The sequence below is a fragment of the Paralichthys olivaceus genome, chromosome 3 (assembly GCF_024713975.1).
Source record: "Paralichthys olivaceus isolate ysfri-2021 chromosome 3, ASM2471397v2, whole genome shotgun sequence".
In the NCBI taxonomy this organism is placed as follows: Eukaryota; Metazoa; Chordata; class Actinopteri; order Pleuronectiformes; family Paralichthyidae; genus Paralichthys; species Paralichthys olivaceus.
In genome coordinates, this window is record NC_091095.1 from 5,718,827 (window position 1) to 5,741,414 (window position 22,588).

The 22,588-nt window shown below is 41.1% G+C and overlaps 2 protein-coding genes across 24 annotated transcripts in view; one reads left to right on the top strand and one right to left on the bottom strand.

The window, feature by feature from the left end:
- The window catches only part of dock7 (dedicator of cytokinesis 7), a 45,347-nt gene extending 34,440 nt beyond the window's left edge, over positions 1-10,907 (bottom strand). For all 23 annotated transcript variants that reach the window (XM_069521628.1, XM_069521627.1, XM_069521626.1 and 20 more), the window contains exons 1-14: positions 10,752-10,907; positions 7,358-7,457; positions 5,403-5,578; positions 4,548-4,616; positions 4,325-4,454; positions 3,997-4,209; positions 3,719-3,804; positions 3,552-3,618; positions 2,899-3,048; positions 2,355-2,435; positions 1,888-2,050; positions 1,276-1,418; positions 1,076-1,169; positions 775-937 (exon numbers count right to left, since the gene is read on the bottom strand). In XM_069521628.1, the coding sequence (XP_069377729.1) occupies positions 775-937; positions 1,076-1,169; positions 1,276-1,418; positions 1,888-2,050; positions 2,355-2,435; positions 2,899-3,048; positions 3,552-3,618; positions 3,719-3,804; positions 3,997-4,209; positions 4,325-4,454; positions 4,548-4,616; positions 5,403-5,578; positions 7,358-7,457; positions 10,752-10,789 (1,673 nt within the window). In that variant the 5' untranslated portion in view covers positions 10,790-10,907. The remainder of the gene's footprint in view (positions 1-774; positions 938-1,075; positions 1,170-1,275; positions 1,419-1,887; positions 2,051-2,354; positions 2,436-2,898; positions 3,049-3,551; positions 3,619-3,718; positions 3,805-3,996; positions 4,210-4,324; positions 4,455-4,547; positions 4,617-5,402; positions 5,579-7,357; positions 7,458-10,751) is intronic.
- A 1,228-nt stretch (positions 10,908-12,135) lies between these two features.
- atg4c (autophagy related 4C, cysteine peptidase) lies at positions 12,136-21,684 on the top strand. The gene is made up of 11 exons (XM_069521636.1): positions 12,136-12,361; positions 12,511-12,631; positions 13,780-13,863; positions 14,148-14,378; positions 16,126-16,459; positions 16,814-16,884; positions 17,750-17,958; positions 18,165-18,243; positions 19,021-19,097; positions 19,590-19,709; positions 20,122-21,684. Exons 2-11 carry the CDS (start codon positions 12,556-12,558, stop codon positions 20,287-20,289), a joined length of 1,449 nt encoding a protein of 482 aa, XP_069377737.1. The 5' UTR covers positions 12,136-12,361; positions 12,511-12,555; the 3' UTR covers positions 20,290-21,684.
- The last annotated feature ends 904 nt before the right edge of the window (positions 21,685-22,588 follow it).

Below are 22,588 nucleotides of genomic sequence, written 5' to 3' on the forward strand. Positions count from 1 at the left end.
TATTCGACTGTGGAAAAAACACATCAGTGGCTGCTTTGCGAGTGGGCACACTGCATGACAGGTGAGGCCACAGGAGTTGCACTTGCACAGCGTCACTCACTGCTGAAAGTGAGACGCGACCACGGTTTCCAGGCGGGTGGATACAAATTTGGGGCTGGTTTCGGATCGGTTCGGCGGAGTTTTGTAGCCGAAACACGGGCAGTTCAGATCCTTCTCCCTGCGACCCTCTGTTCAGCAGGCAGCAGTCTCACTCACATACACACTCACATACACACCCACTAAAGCTCTGGCTGACGTGCCCCCTAAACTCGCAACTTACACTCCCACTACCTTCAGCTCACGTCAGCCACAGAGACCCGTTACTGACCGTTATTAACAAATTGTTTATTTAAATCAGTATGTGTATCGCGCATAGAGAGAGAGGGGGTCTAAGTTTTACGGTTAGTTAATTTACTTATTTTGTAATGTGTAGGTATGTTTTGTGTTAAAACTGAAATAAAAATACCATACAAGCAGTTATGTCTCGTTGTATTAGTTTGTCCTCCTGTTATTGACATAATGCGCATGTGCATATATATTCGAATGGTTCAAACCTATGTGTTTTTTTAGAGCGAATATTCAAACGTTATTTTGGAGCAATTTTGACAGCCCTACTGAGAAGTAATTTAGAGTGAAAGCTTCACAAACAAATTCACTATTGAATAATTTGATTATACTGAAAGGTAAGACACAAACACTTCTTTTCTCATACTGCGGATATTTTTTTTTCCATACCTGTAAGTGGTGTTTGGCACGTAGACATCCCTTGCAGGGAACTCCAGGATCTCCCTGGTGGGACGCACCCTACTGTCTGGATAAGGTTTAACTTGATGGAGGTCAGGGGTCAAGCAATAGTGGGGGTTCTCTGGAGCTGGGGAAATATCCAACTTCAACTGGGCTGTGGTGAGAAGTAAAGAAAGGTAGGAAGGATGATAATTCAAATAAAAACACAGGTAGTTCAAGTCATCAAATGTTTAATTGTGATGCCAATTAAAGTTGAGTATCATAAGGAAAAAATTAAAGAACAAGTTTGTACCTGTGATGGGTCTGAGTCTCCTGAGAACCGAAGAGGGTCTTCTCATATCTGCTAGGAACTTATACAAGTCTTCATCGCTCAGTCTGTCTCCCTCCTGACACAAACAGAGAATAGAAAATATATAAAAAAGAGATATTTTATAGGGCACATCCCTCATATCCCTCAGACTTGTTTGCGTGCATGTGTGTTGTTGCAGAGACCTGTTTGAAGAAGTTGGTGATGGTGAGTGTTGCAGGTCTAAAGCCTGTCAGACTGCATGACTCATCTCCACTGGTGGTCCTCTCCAAGGAGCGCCTTCCCATGATGCTCGAGTTTCTTCGTTCTGACCATGAGCCTTTTCTCTCTGCAGACATACAGATATCATTTACATCTTCAATTGTCTTAATTAACAGCACATATTTCTGCCTAGCAAGAAAAGGCAGCTGGCATCACAGACACATTGTGAGGTCAAAGATCAGAAAAACACCAAAGGGTCAAACTCAAAAAGACGCACCGAGAATCAAAGCGGTTAAATACTTTGCTTTGCTCTGTGTTTGAATTTGCTTTATTAACTATTTGTTGACAGAAAGTTATATTTAGATAAAGATTGTAAAGTGTTGTAAGGTATTGATGTGTCCATGAACCTCATGCGTGACCACCAGGCCTCTGTTCCCTGATAACTTGATACAACCCTGAGACTGTGAGTGAGTTAAAGCACCGCAAAGCAAAATGTTGCTCCTTTTTTGCACGTACACACTGTGACTGCTACTGACCTGACCCTAATATATTTGCAGCTATAATCCTAAGGGTTGTGTTAAAAGGGAATGTCTGACCTGAGAGGCTCATCTCCAGCTCCGTATCTCTCTCCAGACTGCCGGCACTATTAACAATGTTCATTAGGTGGATGGCGGTCCAAGCGAAGGGCATTCGGTAGCGGCCGAGACGTTGGCAGAATTGCTCCGACTGGCTGCGGAGCTTCTCCAGCTTCTCCTTATTCTAAATAAAGACATAATTTGGTTAGATCTGTGATTTAAAAACTTCCAAAAAACCCTAACAAGCTATATTTAAGTGTTCAGATTCATTAAATATCAGAAAGTATTTAATAATGCAATATTTCAGCAATAATATGGATTGAAGTGCAAGGAATGCGGGGCAGTTTTAAAACTACGGCTGAAATAGTGGATAAAGAAGAATAAATTAATATCTTACAAAATAACATATTGCTATTGTTATAGTCCACCTGACACAAATCTCAAGACTTTATATGTGAAATTCAAAATCAAATTCATAATGATCATACCTTGGCAGCGTCTGACTCTTTGAAGACCATGTATGGCTCCGCACACTCTCCAATATCACCTTGCTGCAGTACCTTTTCCAGCTGGGGACAGAGCACACACAGTTCACAGCCGCCACACTCACACAGCAATGAAAACATCACACAGGACATAGACTGATTGTCAAATAGTTTTTTCAAACATGTTTAAATGACCTTATCTGCCCGTACGTACATATAAAACAATACTTTCCTCCAGACATTACATTTGAAAATGTCAAAGTCGTATTGTATTTGAAGACTATTTACAACATCAGATATTCTTTTCGAGAGAAAAGGGGAACAGTGGTAAAAGAAGAATTTTATGTGTCACTTTTATGAGAGAAATGGATTCAAGGATCTTTGTTGGACTAAAACTTTGTTGAGGAAAGTGTTTTATATCTTTAAGAAGTATTTTTTTCAGGTGTTGAAAAATTGGATGTAATCTTACATTTGGGTCAATCCAATATTGACACCAATTTTTGTGCAAAACAAGATTTGATTAAGAAAAATGTCATAATTGTCTGACCTTGATGACGAGGAAAACATCCTGGGAGGGATAGGTAATGGAAAATATGGCCGAGCGTGCCAGTGTAGAGATGGCCGCTGTCTGAATGTGTGGACGCAGCAGCCCCTTCGTCTGCTCAGAGTTCAGGTCAAAGAAAAAGTTCTCCGATATCTGAGGGACACACACAAAAAGTTAATTATGATATTTTTATGACAGGTATGTTAAACGCAGCAACAACATGACAGCTTCTGGTATCTGATATACAATTACAGTGTACTTTTTGGAATGAATGGCTGTATCACTGCAACCTGATTTCTTGCTCTTGGTGTCTGACAAACATAATAACATTTCAGTGACAAATTACCCACTTGTGAAATAATACACCTCAGGTGCAGAGCAAAATATATGAGTGATTCACTTATCAAGGCAAGTGCTACCCTCTAGTGTCTGTCAGCTAAAGGGGAGCAGAAAGAAGAAGGTGAACTTCTTCAGATAGACACATAGTTCCAGTGTGTGATTTAATTGCGTGCCCGCAAGCATAACAGGGCCACAACATAAAATTTTATAGTCCACTCATCAAATTCGTTTTGGCCTCCCAACATTTTTAATGGTTTGCAGAAGTGACCCAACAACTCAGGGCTGAGGGAAGCACTGAGGAAAGCATAACAGCTTACCTTTTTCTTTTCCTTGACATCGTATAAGGCCAAACTAGCAAATATGGGTTCAATTTCGATCTCGAACCTTCAAGGGAAGAGAAAAAGCAGAGGGTCAGCAGAAAGTAGCATTAAATAAAAGAGCTAAAAGGTTTTTTTTTTCCTGAAAAAGGCTGTCCACCACTTACTTCAAGGACAAGCACTTGACAAGTAGCCTCTGGCCAAAGTGTTCTTTAGGTACTTCAGGCACACAGTGGCGCTCAATGGGCTCTTCCTACACATTAAAATACATTAAAAACAGTAGAAATTGTCGATTTTGAATTTTTGTATGTTCATGCTGTGATGTACAACACTTAGAATTTAATTCATGCACTGGTCTTAAACCCGTAAACGATGGCAACCCACAAAATCACAAAACTAAATGTAACTAATTAAATTTAAAATTAAATGTAGAGGTATGTGTCACCTCATCGAGGGCAGGGTGCAGAGCGAAGAGTTCGCGGTGGCGGTTAGCCTTGCGATGCTCTTCGTTGTGCCTGTCGATCTCGTCGTTGGGAGCACGGTCGAGCAGGTGAGGAAGGAGGGCATCGGGGAGGGAGTTCTTCAAGTCAAAGATGCTGCAGGCCCAGCTGCCGCGTGGTGTGTCGTCTATAGACATCGACCGCCGCTTCAAGTCATCCTACAGAACAACCAAGACGTAAATATGTCTCAGGCTTCAGCAGCTTGTGGCCTTCAAGCCATCTTCAACACACCAGCAGTTTGGTAATTTTTTTACTACAGAGTGATTTTTGTACCTGGTCATCCTGGTAGCTGCTGCTGTCTGGCATCTCATCAGCCTCAAACACTTGCTTGGGGAGGCCTTTCTGACGCTCCTTCTGCTTGTCCAGAGTGTTGGGGTTAAAACCCGTACCAAGTTTGTGATATCTGAAGGAGCAAACAGCCATTTAAGACACAGTGGATAATTTTACGTCTTTAAAAAATTTCAAATATAAATATTATCACAAAATGAAGCCTTACTTTCTGTTGACGATGGCCCAGTCTTCTGTGTAAGATCTGACACAGTCTCTGACGTGAGCATCAGTGTCCCTGCAGACACCACCAGTCAAACTAGGTTTACTTTAATACCAAGATACAGACTTTAAATGCATTAGTTTAAGACAGTAAAGTTGACAGGCTGATGTCATATTATCTTTCTGGTACATCAGCAATCTGCCATATTGCTGCCATCTCTTCTGAAAAACTAAAACCCAGAGCTACAGCAAGTAAAGACATCTAGCTGGCATGTTTTTCATCTCTAAGTGTTTGGTGCAGCTTTTGCAATGATTAAAAACAAAAGATGGAATTAGCAGAGGTTCATGACCACGTGCAATAATGCTTAAAGAAAGTGGCTTGGCAAGAGATAACATTTTTCCATTTAATAAATGATGACTAGGTTTGAAAATATAAATGAAATGTGGAACTAAGTCATAAATCAAAATTACAAAACAGAACTTGCCAACATTTTTCATGCTGAAAAATAACTGCTTTAAAAAAATAAAATTGAGAAAAATACTGTTGATTTTTGAAGACATTTACTATTTATTTGGGCTCTGTCATAAAAGGGATTAAAAGTATCTCCACAGGATTATAATTTAGTAACATTTATCAAACATATAACATATAAAAGGATGTGTAGATTAAATATATTTATGTTCTCAAACCTTTTTAATCCCTTTATTATCCCAATAATATAAATTATGTGCTCTATAAACATTTGATAGATTCTCTCAGTACACAAAATGCTTGCACATGAGAAAAAAAATCAGTGACTATAACTCTACTTTAACACCACACCTTCTACTAGAACCTCTTTCAACCATCGAGCACTCTTACCCTTCCTCAGGAACAGCTTGCACCACTGTGCGACACTCCCTGGGCGTGTAGATGACCTCAATGTCATCAGGGGGAAACTCGATCAGATCTCTCAGAGGGCCCGACTCCACGATGGGCGGGTGAGTGATGAGGTACTCCTCAAAATCCACCGGCTCCACCGCCTCTGTGAGGGGAACCTGAGGGAGAAATCAGAGGAACGGGCAAAGTCAATTAGCTGTGAAAAATCTGCTGCGTTTTATTATTTACTTCGGTCCCTCTTTCAAACTCATCAGTGCCTGAACAATTTTGGATTACTTAGAGTTTCTATGTGCATCACAACGTCGTGCCAGAAAAGGTGCAGCTTCAGCGTCGAGACTACCAAAATAAAGAAGAAGAAATTCCCATCTACCAACCTTCTCCTCCACATTAAGAGCCTGGTTAATTAGAAAACTGTGTACACGGTATGGTATTTGTGTTATCTCTTGTCTTGCATGTCGGTCTTCAGACGGGCAGCTGCTATGCTTGTGAGCGTCTCAGTTCAAAGTGTTCACACCTTGCCAGGCCTTAGGTCAATACTGTCTTGTCTTCCTTTGTGTTAATTGTTGTCTTTTATCATTTCTCCTGTGTATTTTAAGAGCTGTTGCTCTTGTTTTTATTCTCAATGTCTGCACTGTCTGCCTCCCCAGGGACTCCACGTGAAGATTTGCCTGTGTGGCCTCATCTGGCATATTTCCAGAAATGTTATTAATATGCACTGTCCCTGTCACATAAAGTTATGAAGTAAAGTAAATTAGCGCGCTCAGCTGGGTGTCATGCTTCCAACACTGCCAATCAAAGCCGCGGAGCAATAAAAACCTGTGTCTACTGCAGAGTCATTTGACCTGGGAGTGAATGCCAATTGTATCCATTCGAATTGCAGAGAAAAAACTGTTTTTTGACCAGTAGAAAACAGGCTGGATTAATGTCTGTACGTCTGTAGTTTTACTGTTTAACTTTAGAGAAAAGTGGCAACTCACTCTATGAAAAGAACAGGAGTAGTTTATGTTATTTATGTCGAGAGAGCAGTTGCAGCTATTGGATCATCTTAACGTCTAAACAGCTAAATACAGTTTGGAGAAGACACATCTGTGACTTTGTAAAAGTGCTTTTAAATAACCCCAAGAGGACACAAGTATTAAGCAGATTAGCAAGTGTGCTACTTCAAGCACAGACTAATAGTTTAATGCTTCTTTGCTTCTAAAATGATGGACCCAGGAGAAATCTTTATTCAAGAGCTTTAGTTTAAGTCTCAGTTTGTTTGTCCCTCTTCCTAACTCTCTCGCCCTCATGAGGAATTTGAACACAAATACCTTTCACAGTTTAATTAAAGGACAACTGTAGCCTAATTAGGAGGGGGGAGAGGGGGGAGTATTTGCTGGTCAATTGTCATTCCCCCTTTAACAAACAGTGTCTGAACTCAAACACTCTAGAAACACACTAGAGACTGGACGTGGTTAATGTTTATCTCACATGGTATTTAAACACATGTTGTGCAGACATTTAAATAACCACAGTCTCAACAGAAAACAACACCTTTGTCTTATTATTTTATTATTGTTGTGCACTAATGTCAAGTATTACTTTTGTTAATGTACTTGATTTAATTGCATTTAAAGCAACAAAGTCATTTATCAATTTGACGATTTATGTCTTTATAAATCTGATAAATGTTTCATTTCAAATAAAAACTACAGTCCACAGTTCCACACTTAGCAACAGCAGTGGGCGAGGCTGAAAACCCCAAATCATATTGCAAAGGACAGTCTTGTTTTATAAATAACATGACTTTCAGTTTCTATATGTCAAAAGACAGGATCAGTTCTTGCGTAATGTTTGTTTTCCTAAACAGACAGCAAGTTTAATTCGAATAAATGGAAACAAGTGTTACAAACACAACCAGTTAATTCATGAGCTGATCTCTATGGTCGGCTACTCACTGTGTTGCTTGTTGTGGTCCCAACATTGAGGTTTTTGAAGAGTTGTGGGGAGCCTCCATACTGGCCAGCGATCTGCTTCCTGACCTCTGCTGCCACAGTCCTGCAAATAGTGGAGACATACAGTCAATTAATACAGTCAATATTAACAGTCTAAATAATAAATGATCCACTGAGAAGGGCTGGCTGGCTTTATTGTAATTAAGAGTGTAAATCTCAGGGGAAAAAACAACAAAGTGATATCACAATATTTTGCCCACAAATGTGAAAGGAAACCCAGTGATTTGGCAGTCATGTATGGCACTACTGAGCTCAGAGCAGTTCAGACCTAACATGTTAACAGCACAAGTAAGAAAATGCATCTGTGTAAGTATCAGAAAAATTGCTATTTAAGATATGGGTGGGAGTTTATAATAAAGTTTTGCAATACAGATTATTTCTATGACCAGTTTTGTAATCTGGCAGGTAATGGATGAGAACTTGAAACTAAATGAAAAGCTTCAAAGTAAATTTCACCCTTTAGTTTAATTAAAGCATTTAACCCTGAATCCATTTAGCTTTGAAAATAAAAGAGCAATAAAATGTAACAGCAGCTAACATTGTAGTGCAAAATCAAAGTTATACTTATACCTGTTGAACTTATAAGAATTGAAATATTACAAACACTCGCTCATACTTATGGATTTTGCAGATTTATACTTAAATACCCTGAGCTGTTAAAGACGCAGCTAACTTCCAGTGAGAATTACACTTCTTGTCCTTTTTATGATTTTCTTTGTGTCTCTGCTCATAATGTTCAAGCGTTGCTTTGGACAGAATCATATATTACACCCAGACAGAGAAAAAAGAAACTAATAAAAACCCCTGGACCCTGGTGGTCAGCACAAAGCTCTTGGTGTTCAACTGCTGCCGTAGCTACACACATGCGCAGGTCCTTTAAATCACAGTAAGCACCAAAACCACTCAGAGACTTTTTACCTTGAACAAAACAACAAACGCTGCAGGTCGGACAATGTGACACAAACAAATGACAAATTAGAAGCAATAGGATAAATGCACGACTAGATCCAAGGTTACTGGTTTTCACTATGTTTTTTCAGGACACTTTTCTTCAAAATCAACAACAGTAATTAGTTGTGTCTGTCAGCAGTGATCACAGCCGTGGGAAGGATTATGTATGATTCAGTCAGTGAGATCATCGCAAACAGTCTCAACCTGGGTCTGGTTTCTCCACTGTCGCTATAGTGGTTCATCTGAGCTCAGTCATAAATGCAAAACATAGATCAAGCAAATCAACTGAGGCTGAAAGGTTATATGAAAGCTGCATGGTCCAACTCGCCAGCTCAAGCTAGACATGAAGATGTACTGTAGGATAGATCCAGTGGAGTCTGCAGTGCAGTGCTGTCACCGCTGGAGAAAGACAGAAGCACTGATCTGACCACAGTCCTCCCCGATGCCTCTTAACAGATCTTAACTTAGCACTGGTCAATGCACATGGGAATAACTTCAATAAACACACAGCTCTGATGGTAATCACTTCAACATGGTGAGAACAACAACTCCCAGGAACAAAACATAAAACTTCTATTAAAGGAACATCTGAGCATTTAGAATTAAGGTGTTTATTTGCAGCTGAATTAACATCAGCACCCTAAACTTTGACCAAAACAGCGTTTCACCAAATCTCATGCAAAAGTCAGCAATAAATGTGCCCTTCTAAGTTTAAGCCAAGTTAAGTTTAAGTTTTTTTTTTTCTTTCTCAGGCTATTTTAGAAAGTTACTGTCTCATCTTAAGGTAAATCTTGAGTTTGTGGTAAAAAAAGTGGCGTTTTATTTTAAGATATGTGTGGTGTCATTGTGCCATCTGTCGGTTTATACGTTGACTCCAGTGATCACCCATGAATCATCCTTTCTAAATGATCTGCAATGAGGAGGGCAGCTAAATGTGGAATGAGATTTACGGGGAGCTGGATTCACACGACACTAGCGCTGCATACTCATCCAATCTTAAAGCCAACAAAGAAAATGTTATTCTATAAATTCCTGATGTTCTCCATGAGCAGTTAACCTAAAGTTAAAGAAACTGGGTTCAACCAGATTAAAAAATCCTAGAATGGAAGAGGAAAGTTAAGAAAATAGATGTGCAGTGCCTTTATAATAAAAACATTTTTTTCGTGTAGCAGCAAAGACTTTAAAATTCTACTAATTCTACTAACTAATACTGACTCCTAATCACCTTGATGAGCGTCTTACAGGGCTACAACAGATTACCAGAATGAAATAGGACAAATAATTAACATAGTAGATGGGCAAGGCTTTTGTAATAATCTAATTGTATCTATGTAGAGGCAAAAACTTCAAAATCCAAACTCTGACTCCTGATCACCCTGTTGAACTTGTAACCTGCAGCTAAAGAAACTTGGGCTCAACTAGATCAACAATCCTGGACCGAACAAGGAAAACCAATGAAATAATCAAGTTGTCATGTGGAACAAGTTGCTGCAGGCGTCCGTCTTTTCCACAAACATCTCACCATCCTCTCCAGAACACTACAACATCTAATTTCAACCATCTTCCACCAAACAACAAGGAAGTAAATACCATTGTTTTTGGTAAATAGCTACTGGAGAGACTGGATGACTGTGATTTAAGTGATCAGCAGGGAGAATGGTTTAAACACACATATGCACTGATGGTGGGAAACAACAGTTCATCTGTAACAGCATCTATCTATCCATCCATCTCTTTATCTATCTATCCATCTATCTATCATCCATCCATCTCTCTCTCTCTCTCTATCAGCTGGGTGATGGTATCTGACAGCCAGCACAAAGCCCTTTGTTAAACAGATTACTTTAATCTGTCTGAGGGGCGGGGATGATTTCATAATATCGATGTTTGACAGCGGCTGATGGAGGCTTTTGTTTTCGGACCCCGTGTATTTCAGACACGTCCTCGCCGCTGTGAACAAAAAGAAAAACATCCAACTCCACAAAGTTCAGTCACCGCCACTAGCATCTAGCTGCCCCCGTCGCTAGCGACGTGATAGCCGACTAGCTGTTGGAAAATAACGGTTCACAATGTGGAGAACGAGCCTTTGTGTGCGGGTGGTAATTTAAAAAGCTGGAGCCTCCGTGAGCAGGATGAGTGATTATAACTGCACCACATCCCGTCCCTCTGTTGGTATCCAGTGTTTTTGTTCTGTCTGGGAGGGTCTGAGCATCTCCGCCGCTGCGGCTAACAGGCGGCTAGCTCGGAGCGGCCGGGCAGGCTGCGCTAGCGGCGGCCGGGCCTCCCTTCTCCGGGCTCCCTCCCCGGTGGTCCCGAGAGGGGCGACCCGACGCGAGGAGAGGGTGTGTGTTTTACGAGCTCGCTCCGGGGCCTCGGGTCTTTTTACCTGCTGATTTTTTGGGCGAAGGCGCGGCGTTCAGCCATGGCAGTGGCCGCTGATGTGCTGTGGATTCCCGGGCAGGAGGCGGACTGGCTCCGGTTTCCACTGCGACCGCAGGGGAGACGGGAGAATGGGATCGTCACCGTAATGACCGCGGCGAGGCGCAGCTGAACACACCCAGTGTCAAAGCTCCTGCGCGCTGTAGTTACGGTAATACTGTACCGTACGCGCTTGGACCGCTTAAAGGGATAGTTCACCTGAAAATGAAAATCCCATCATGAGCTACTCACCACTATGCCGATGGAGGGGTGGGGTTAATGTGTTTGAGTCCACAAAACTCTTATAGATAGTTTCAGGGGTAAACAGTGCTGCAGCCAAATCTAATACACTTGAAGTAAAAAGGGGATCGATTCTTCTTTATATGTAAATATACAACAGCAAAACCACTCAGAGACTTTTTACCTTGAGCAAAACAACAAACGCTGCAGGTCGGACAATGTGACACAAACAAATGACAAATTAGAAGCAATAGGATAAATGCACGACTAGATCCAAGGTTACTGGTTTTCACTATGTTTTTTCAGGACACTTTTCTTCAAAATCAACAACAGTAATTAGTTGTGTCTGTCAGCAGTGATCACAGCCGTGGGAAGGATTATGTATGATTCAGTCAATGAGATCATCGCAAACAGTCTCAACCTGGGTCTGGTTTCTCCACTGACGCTGTAGTGGTTCATCTGAGCTCCGTCATAAATGCAAAACATAGATCAAGCAAATCAACTGAGGCTGAAAGGTTATATGAAAGCTGCATGGTCCAACTCGCCAGCTCAAGCTAAACCTGAAGATGTACTGTACTGAATATAAACATTCCACTCTAAATGTCTTCTGTTATCCTCAGCCTGGAGCCACAAAGTCTCTGAATAATTTCACAAATTTCATGTGAATTATCTTTAGTGCTCTGGATTACAAACAGCATAATGTGTTGCAGGTGACTCGTTCATTAGAACACACTTTAATCGTTTCCTCGTGTCTAATTTGAAGTCTCACTCTCCATCTTTTGTATTCTGCGATTTACAAGCATATTAACTTTCCCCTGTGCAGTGATTATTTGAGTGTTTTCTGTGCTTTTTGTGTATTTTATTGAATTTAGTTGAAGTTTACCCTGAATATCATCACATGTTGTCGCCTTGTGATAAGTGAAAGATGCTGAAAAGGGATGCGATGGAGGAGACAGAGCCTGAACACAAGAACCCGAGCCTGTGTTCTAATCGTGACACAACTCGGAGCAATTGTTTTGAGACAAGAAACAACCGAAGCAGGCGGGATGTTCACTTGAGACACGAGGAACCGTCTAAGCGCCGCCCTCTTCAGTTGCCATAGTGTTTAAATGGAGCCCTCCCTTCCCGGCGGAAGCACGGAGCGATCAGCTGACCGACTCTTCCACTTCCTCACAGTCTCAACATTAATGGACGCGGCGGCACGGTGGCACAGCACAGAGCGACTCACAGGCGATCGGTCGTGTGTTCGATGACCTGTGTCACACGATGTGAAGTTTAAACTGTGCAACAGCTGCGCGGCTGTGACGTGCAAAACATCTGGAGCCAAGAAACGCAGAGGTGAAGGAGGCTGTGGTTTCACGTGCCGGGTTCTGATTGTGATGTGATGCCGCTCACACTTTACTTTACTTTGTGTGTGTGTGTGTGTGTGTGTGTGTGTGTGTGTGTGTGTGTGTGTGTGTGTGTGTGTGTGTGTGTGTGTCCTGTAGGTTCGTGTGCAGTGTGGGAATGGGTCTCATCCCTTTCTGGTCCAAATGGAGAATAAAGGGAGCGACGAGGCGGAAAAATTGAAGACAAAGTTCTTGTCAGCTTGGCACAACGTGAAGTACAGTGAGTACTTTACTTGAGGCCAACACACACACACACACACACACACACAAACTTACCCTTAGCAAAAACACAGTACACACACACACTCACACACTCCACTTTGTCTCTTATGCTCTCATGCATCACTGCAGTTCTGTGTCGACCAATCAATTTACGCCACTATCCTATTTTCTTAATGGAGTAAAATTTGGAAATGTGTTGGTTGCCTAGATTGGACAGAACGATGAAATGTTAGGGCCATGATAAGGAAATAAAAGATTTCAAGAATAAAGTCATAATATTACAAAAAAAACCATCTCATTAAATTAGTACTTTATTCTCATAATATCATCTTTTTTTCTTGTGTAATTAGGATTTTAATCACCTAATATTACATTAAGTTTCTTCTCTTAATGTTTTTTCTTCGATATTTTCTTCGAGATCTTTAATTTTATTCATCATAGTCTTTGAAAGGTTTTAAATAAGTCTTAAATGTTACTTGTTGAAACCTGCAGGGATCGTGTTGGAATTTGATCAGTTGAAATGCAGAGGTATCAACAATCGGCACAAATAAAAACATACGCCAGAGTTCAGTGAGACAAGAACCTACTGCTGTTGAGTCAGACCCTAAAATAGTTCTTTGTCATACTGTCCACATTGAGTTTGTGTGCATTAACTCAGCTCACACAGATTCTGCTGTCTGTGTTCACCTGAAAACACATTTAATGCAACAGGAAGTGGAGAAAAACAGAAGACTGGTGGGCAGGAATCTTTGGACCAAGCCAGAACACTGAGTGCATTATGGGTGTTGTGGAGTAGGTGTGTCAGTCAACTGAGTAAATACAGCATTCCTACTTAAACTTCTTCTGTCGTTAACCTTCAACAACACCATAATAAGATAAGATAATCTTTTATTAGTCCCACTAAGCGGACATTTCTCATGTTATAGCAGCAACAAGGGTAATAGAGCACATATTTTAGATTACTATATTCTTATTTGATGACTTCTATATATTATTTTTTTCACATTTCTAACATATTGCCATGTTCTTATTCGTGAGTTTATACTTTTATTCATTACCTTAACACATGAAACTACAGCCCAGTTAAAAACTAGTGCAGTTGTTTGTCTTTGTTTTTTTATATTGTCTTTTTATTGTGTGTTTCAGGTTGGGCTCTGAAATCAAAGACCTCATTCAGTAGAAATTCCCCTGTGCTTCTTCTTGGAAAATGTTACCATTTTAAGGCTGAAGGTACAGAACACGCACACACATGCACATGCACAAACATGCAGCAGCAGCAAAGGGAATTATAAAAATAAAAAGCATCAGCAAAAACTGTAATTCAGACACAATTACCGTACAGTCTGACAGCAGCAAGAATTCCACTGTAAATTCACAAATTGAAATCATTACCAGCACCTTTTCCTGTTGACCAACTGATCTAGTGTCAGTATTAACTATTAACTTGTTTCCCTACATTTTCTGGTTGAATTATTATTCATCATCTAAATCTTAATTCGATCCTATTTCATCAGATGAGGACAGTCTCAGAGACGCCTGCTATGAAGCCTCCGATGACGACTTCGTCATGGGGAACGTTGAAGCTTTCCGAAAGGATTTTGCGTCGCGAGTGTGGCTCACCTACAGGGAGGAGTTCCCTCCTCTGCCCGGCTCCGCCCTGACCTCCGACTGTGGCTGGGGTTGCATGCTGAGGGCGGGACAGATGATGCTGGCTCAGGCACTTATTCTGCACTTCTTGGGCAGAGGTGGGTGAAATGATGGGACCACACCTGAGTTACAGTAAAAAACACATCACAGTGATCTAAAATTACAATTAGATTGTTCACAGTTCAAAGTCACAGCTGTGGCAGTTTGGTTGTGGAGGTCAGGACCCCAACACAGTTAAATGTGACGGGTGAAAAAATGATATGTTCCTGACAGTTTTCGAAAATTGTTCTCACCTCTAGTAACATTAAATACATTGAACATTATTCAAACCAAACAATCTGAGAAGGGAAAATCAATTTACTTATTTACTGACAAAATTACTTTTGCACCTGATCTAAGTAGATTCCGATCAATATGGATTTTTGGGGGGGTGATGCCGATATCAATATAAAGGCATAAAACATTTCCAATACTGATACACAAGCCTCTATACATATACACATATATACAACTATAAATACAACCAAATATATAGAACATGAACTTGTATGTATTGTACAAATATGTCTGTGAGAGGCTGATATTTGCCAATTTTACTGATTAACCCATGAATCGATCAGGCTCTAAAACTAAGGGCGAGAGAAACGGGCTTTTGGCTGGAAGGTCGGTGATTTGAATAGTCAGACAAGCTTGAACTTTAGAGCAAAAGTACATTAGCATCTCAAAACTCTCATTCAACAGCAACTGTTAAAGCATCTTTGACGATGAAAGGAAGGAGCCAACGTGGCTGATATTTGGACACTGCCTGTCCACTGCAGCTCTCAGGGGACAGTTCTAATCATCAGCTGAAGACCTAATTCAGGAACATGAAACTGGATTAAGCGGATAATCAAATACAGTTTTTTCCCCCAGAGCAGAAAGACAGTTTTTTTTTTCCCCGCAAGTTTTGAGTTTTCTCATTCTCAAGCATAAATAGAAAGTTTAATTCAGTTGATGCAAACCATTTACAACGAGTGAATCCCTCATATCATTGTCAGATCTATTGTCTCTGAAGTGTCCTCGACTTTATGGCTCCACATAATGACACGACAGTGCCGGTTTAATGCAGTCATTTAGAAAACAATATTTAAAACTTGTTCTTCTGTCAAATCTAAAATATGTCACTGGTGAAATATTTCTCTATAAAGTGACTAATTGCCACTTTAGGTTATTTATTGATCAATTTCACTTTGATTCACTTTGGATCAAGGTCATTTTGTTAATGACTTAGACTCTATTCTGGTTCGTTTTATAGCCCGGGCCCCTCCTATTCTCCCCGCCTCTGGATCCCCTCCTGTTTGTAAGGCTAAGGCGGCGTTAAAGTGAAATAGTGGGACACTCAAACTTATAATTGGACAGAATTACACTTATTCTGCTACAGAAGCACACGAGGTTCTGTCTGTTTAAGGAAAAACTTTTAATTTCACAAGTTCTGAAAGACTTTTTCTTCTTTATGGTGACGCTGTAAATGAAACTTCGATGTGTTGAATGAGGTTCAGAGCAGACTCATGGATTCCTGGTCAAATCTGTGCCTTTTTCTTTTACATTGTGAATATCATATTCTGCTCTCACACAATTAGATTTGAATTATATGTTGTTCATCTATTTGAGACTTTTGTATTAATGAAATCTCATCTCTATAAAAATGGTGTCCACTGAAATATAGGATACTAGTCTTCGCATGTAACATCGGTGGTTTAAGAAATGGAGTCTTAAAACATTTCTACTCAGGCAAATTTCAAACATTACTTTGTTTTTGGTCTCAATCGCTGAGATGATCTTGTATCTGAATTGTTTTCTTCATAGACTGGACCTGGTCGGAGGCGCTGACGCTCCAGCCCTTAGACGCAGAGACATGGACCTCCACTGCAGCCAAACGTCTGGTTGCCTCTTTGGAGGCTTCTCTACAAGGTTCCCAAGGGCCCTCTGATCCAGGGTTAAAACACATGCATCAGGCCCAGGGATCTGCAGAGGAGGCAGATGCACATCTGAAAGCGATGTACCACCGCACACTGGTGTCCTGGTTCGGGGACAGCCCCTCGGCTCAGCTGGGCCTCCACAGGCTGGTCCGCTCGGGCCTGACGATGGGGAAACAGGCAGGGGACTGGTATGGACCTGCTGTGGTGGCACACATACTCAAGTAGGTGTAAAAGGTTTGAGGGTGATTACACTTGTGACATAACATAACATCCTTGGCAGAGGTAAAAATATGAACAGCATGCAGATAAATGAATATAATGCAGATGAGCTTGTGACTTTAGCAGCTGCCATAAAGTAAAGCGTGTATCCATGACTTCATGATTATTTGCTGAAAAATGTTAAGCTCATAACTTCCTCAAAAATGTATCTTTGAGGAGATGCACTAATCTGACCAATATTTTTACATCAGTAATAACAGCAGCAAAATCAATATAAGAAGTTTAATCTCCAGAATCTCTGTCCTTCAGTCACTTTCTCTCTTTTTACTCTCTTCCTCTTTCTCGCTCTCTCTTAGGAAAGCTGTCGAGGAGGCGATGGACCCTGGCTTGGCAGGTATAACTGCCTATGTCTCCCAGGACTGCACAGGTATGAAAGATGAGCCTGATGATGATAAAACAGGAAACTGGACACAATGCAACTGACCCTTCTTTCTCCACTAACTCTCTGCTGCTGCTGAGAAACTGTGGAGCGACTATAAGCGGCGACGCCAGCGTCTGTTCCCCAACAGACACGTTCATTCCAAATCTACAACCACACACTCCAGCCTCCTCTTAACAGCAGCGATCTGTGTTGTGATTCATGTTTGTCCTCTCGATGGCCAAAGCAGAAGTTAGCTGGTGTGAGAGCAAGCGTCTTGGTGTGTTGCAGTTTTTTTAACTTCTGCACCAGACAGACATGATGTGCATCGTAGAATTTAGTCAAAGGTCAATCAACAGCTTCATTGTCAGACAATGTTACAACAAATTTTATTCAGAAAATTAAGATAATTATTAATGATTAAAGTTATTTACTAACAATCAATTAGTAAGAATGATTAATATTTGCTGTTTCCTGCTTCTAAAAATGTGAGAATTTGCTGCTTTTCTCTGTTTATATGAATTGAAGTTGAATTGTGTTACAATAGTTGACAAAAAAGCGATTTAGAAACATTTGTGATATTTTACTTTCATTAATTGTGAGACATGTAACAAAGTCTTAATGTCGTATGGATGTAATATGAATGTATTTTGACGTTTTTTGCAGACAAATGTGAAAAAAAAGCTTCTACTAGAAAAATAAAACACAAAATCCTAAAGACAGGATTGTCACATTTAACTAAACCCAAATAACAGGAATGCCCCAGAACTGATGGCCCCTGAGGGTGATGCACAGTCTGATAAATTGACTGTGGGGGGGACAGACACAGACAATATGAACTCCATCTTACCTTTGCATTATTGATCCTCCATAGTGTACAGTGCGGATGTCGTTGATAGCCACGGGGCACCAGCAGCAGCAGCGGGGCAGCCCTCCGCCGAGCCATCAGACGACCCTCCTCCACTCCAGAATGACCAACCAGCGTCTACCTCCACGCTGCCAGACAGCCGAGCGGTCATCATCCTCATCCCCGTGAGGCTGGGAGGGGAGAAGACCAACCCTGAGTATTTTGACTTTGCAAAGGTGAGGTATACTGTACAAGTAGGTAAAATGACCGGGTTTTATTTGTATATTAACATATTTAATAAAAGGGGGGGGAAAGCAAATGGTAATTTTTGTGAATAGTCAGTTAAAAACATCCATTTTGTAGTCACTGATAAATAGTATGTGGAAATTAAAAGGTGTTTCAATCATGTACGCTATATGTTTCTCTGTCTTTCTTCATTTAGAGCATACTGAGCCTGGAGTACTGTATAGGCATCATCGGAGGGAAGCCCAAACAGGCCTGCTACTTTGTAGGATTTCAAGGTTAGTGTTGGCGTAATGGAAAACAGAGAAAGACACACAGAGAGAGGTCGGTGTGAGTAGCACATTATTTTGCATAATATACCCTTCTCATGTGACGAGACAAAGTAAGTTAATGTATTCGTGTTTGCGTGAGGAAAACGGAGAGGAGTGGAGAAGGAGGTGAAGTGAAGCAGGGCTTACTTTATTCTCTGTGACCCATCAAAGCCTCGCCCATTCATCACAAGTAAACCTCCCAAGTTGTAAGCTGTAATTGATTTCCATAGGAGGCATGCATTAAATTTCATCTTGCCCAAAGTGAGCCACTCTTCATCACCTTCAGGAGCCAGGAGGAACCTTCAGTTGTACATCTTGGCAGTCAATATTTACACATTTACATTTTACCAATTTGAAATACAGTGGTGGATGATATCTAAATGACAAGCAATACATTCTCCCTGCCAGGGCTCGGCTCCGCGCTGCATTTATCATATGCAAATCATCGAATATAATTGCGTGTTTGTAAAAGTAATTCCCCCAACCAAAAATTAAATGACAACCTCTTCTTTTGCCGGCGTAAAGAATGTGCTTGTACAAATGCATTTGATTATGCAGAATTTAATCCACCCTGGTGGATATTAAAAAGCAACAACCTTCTGGGAGGCATATTTGACGCACACAAGCCCAACACTGGGCCAAGCCCGGTGACTTTGAGCTACTCTGCATAGAAATTGGAGAGAGGCGCGTTTTTGTAATAATCTGATGTTTTTGAATAACTTGTCTTTTGTTTTGTCCTTGCAGATGACAGCTTGATTTACATGGACCCTCATTACTGTCAGTCTTTTGTGGATGTCAGCACCAGCGATTTCCCTCTGCAGGTAATGTGAAATTACACAGACGAGCTGACTGGGGCCTCAGTAATGTGAATTTAATAGTTTCTGTTAGTACTTAAGGGTATGAATCTTAAAGCAGCCCTTGGCCCAATTACCGAGTCCCTATCTGCTGATTTATTTGCTGCTCAGATGTGTGAAGCTGCCACTTAAGAGAAATACGGCAAATACAGGATCAGGTACTGCGAGCCTGAATATTTCAGCACCCATACATAAAAATCAGCACATAGCATTGTATGGCAACTTTGTTTTATGCTTTTTCATGGCGTTGTATACAATATGACATGCAGCACAGTTGTAAATGTATCAATGCTGTGACAGCTGATAAATAGGATTTCATTCATCAAATGATGCAGAATACGACTTATTCGGTGTTGACGCTGCCATGGAGCGTGTGTGTGCACCACACGTCCCGCAGTTACCTGCCGCTTCAGCTTGATGGATACTTTCACATGCGTTTTGTTCTTTTGTTTTGTCCAGTCGTATCACTGCCCCTCACCAAAGAAGATGCCTTTCAGCAAGATGGACCCAAGCTGCACCATTGGTTTCTACTCGAGAAGCGTCCAGGACTATGAGAGGATCAGCCAAGAGCTGTCTAAGGTGGGATGCTGCCTAAACACAGGATACTCACCCCCCCCCCCCCCCCCCCCCCATCAACATCACATATTTATTAGTCATTTCACAAATTCTCTGTACTGGGTATTAATTCTATTTTGTGCAACGGCAAATGATAGTTTAACAAAATGACCAGTAGGTGGCACCATTTAGCCATGAATCTGACTCACTTGCTTCCCACTCAGCAGATTGGGTCCACGTTGTAAACCAGTCTCCTGAAGCTTATACTGCCTCTGCTCAGAGGACTCTATTTCCATGCATTAGAATCAACCTAGTCGCAGCCTGACAGAGAATATACTTCTTGTTAAGTGTTAAAATTCAATGCAAACTGCTGTGAGATGCATTCCATGGCGCAACACTGGCGCTCCACTGAAACACGGGTCAATTGTTGTTCCAGGTGCTGCAGCCGTCAGCGAAGGAGAAATACCCGGCGTTCACTTTCGTGCAAGGTCACGGCAGAGATTACGACCTGTCTGCGGGACTGACCCCAGAGAAGAGAGAGTGGCCCTTCATCCGTGACCCGAGGAGGACGGTCACCACCGCTGGGGACTTTGTGCTGCTCTGACAGCACTGTTTTAAAAGACTATACCGACAGGGAAGTTCCTCTTAAGGTGCAAACTGCCACGTCTGTTGTGACACTGATGGTTTTTTTCTTCGGTCATTTGTTCTCCCAATTCGTCCTGGAAACTTTGTTGCTGGGCAATTTTAGACAAAACTGCTGTTTAACCGGTTGCCCAGTGATATGAGTGCACTGAGTAATTTGTCTGAAACACAGTGTTGAATTTAATCTCCTAACATTTTAATATACTCATCCAGGAAATAACAGTTTATAAGGGAACACTGTTCTTTTAGCACCGTTATTCGTATTACTATGGACTCAACTTATGTTGAAAGCGACTTTGTCACCAGGTTTTTAGGAGATTTTGTGACGGATGTTGAAGATTCCATTGCAATAATCACCAGGTCCAGTTCAGCACTCCCACGTTAACACGCTTTGTGAATTCAGGTGTCATGAAGCAGTGTTGTCTAACTTTTAAAGGTCTGTGAAGTACTTCACCTGTAGTACTTAGACAGAGATTCTCAAGTGTAGTTGTCAGCAGTGGCCTGAAGTTGAAGAAAAGCCATAATGAATAAATCTCTGAAGACAAACAGAGAGAATTAACTTAACAACTTTAAAACATGATAAATCTTTCACCCACCTGAAAAAACCTCAACCACAAAAGCACATGTTTTTTAAGTGCACTCCATATGTGTCGTTTCCTTTATTCACACTCGACCTCATTCTGTCTCTTAGCAATAATCTGATTGTGTTCCTGTCTCGCTGGTGTTAATTGTGACTGAGTCGTACTGCTGCCGTGAAAGTGACCAGAGGTGGAAAAAGAGGTGGAGGTGATGATGTGTTGTGCTGCACCTCACTAAGCACTGCCTGTCATCAATTAACCTTTACAACAGGATGGGTTGGTTGTAATTGTATGTACTGTATATAGAAAAATTCATTCATATTCTGAAATCAGTTTCAGGGAATTGCAGTACAGAAATATGATATAATTCTTCCAGTCATGTATTATTATTTGTATTTTGTGTATAACTGAAATACTTTGGTCGATTATTTCAAAGCATTTTGTCGAACATGTCATTTTATGTTTCTCCTTTTTTTTTTTTTTTTTCAATCCTCTTCCCTAGCAGTGAGTGACAAAATGAAGTATTGCAGTTTTTACAAAACACTTTTACAACAACTACTCTGAAATAAAATAGAAGTGAAGATGCAAACTGTTATGCTACAAAAAAACATGCACTTTAGTTTATGACTTCAGAGTTTTCCAACTGTTGAATCTTTCTCATGAGCTTTTCTATATCACAACACCTGCATGTTGATAACAAAATGAATTTCTACAATTTACTGTTTTTGTTTCTTCATATGACTGGTTGGGGAAAAAAAAGAATAAAGTAAAATACTTGACTTCCTCTATCAGATTTCTTCTATTGGGTCCTGTTTGCTTCATTCCCTGTGCGAGATACAAACCTCAGTTGTGTGCTGAAATGTATTCAATCCCTTTCTCTCCCAGTCAAATGCAGTAGATTAAAACTAATCGTACGTGCTAACCATCTCTACAGCCCATTAACCAGGGACCAGAAAAAATGTGACCCGGTGACACTGGCAGCAATTGTGTTCCTCTGCGAGGAAAAGAAAATATCCTTGTGTGCTAAGCTCTGTTGCCATGGATAATCTATCTGTTGCCCCCTTAGTTCGAGCTATGCCGGACTGTTTTCCTGTACAATACAAATTCTTGTATTATGATGAGCCGTGCTTTTTAAAGGAGGGAACTGTCCTTTCTGGGCGGGAGCCAGGGCAAGGGTGAGGATGGATGGATGGGTAGAAGAGGAAGAAGAATTCTTCATCTGTTCACTACCATGGAAAAGCAATGGCAAAGCGCATAAAGGCATCATTTAGATCCCCCGTCTGATCTGTGTGTTCGTCTATGTTGTCTTTTTTTTTGTGGACTGCCGACCGGCTGTTTGGACAAAGCGGGAAAATCAAGTATGCAGCAGCAAAGGAGCGGCGACATTCTTTGGGGTTGGAGGATGGAGAGGAAGAGGAAGGGTGGGATGGACAGGAGGGAGGTGAAGGGAGGGGATGACACATTTGGGGATTTTCTTGTCAGAAACATGAAAGAGCATTTGTGCTGGGGGGCACAGAGCGCTCTGTGGGTTGAATGGTCTTCATGTATTTACAGGGGATGTATGAATATTTGATTAATGAGTCACAGGCTCAGGGGAAATGCAGCAAGCGAGTGGCTTTACAAAGCAAGCTGATCTCTCTCTTTCACTCACTCACACACACACACACACACAAACAGACACAT

What these genes read in the sequence shown, in the direction of transcription:
- atg4c (XM_069521636.1), top strand. Translation starts at nt 12,556, where the DNA reads ATGGAGAATAAAGGGAGCGACGAGGCGGAAAAATTGAAGACAAAGTTC. An exon ending in AGTATTTTGACTTTGCAAAG is followed by an intron (nt 17,959 to 18,164) that starts GTGAGGTATACT and finishes TTCTTCATTTAG; the next exon opens with AGCATACTGAGCCTGGAGTA. An exon ending in CTACTTTGTAGGATTTCAAG is followed by an intron (nt 18,244 to 19,020) that starts GTTAGTGTTGGC and finishes TTGTCCTTGCAG; the next exon opens with ATGACAGCTTGATTTACATG.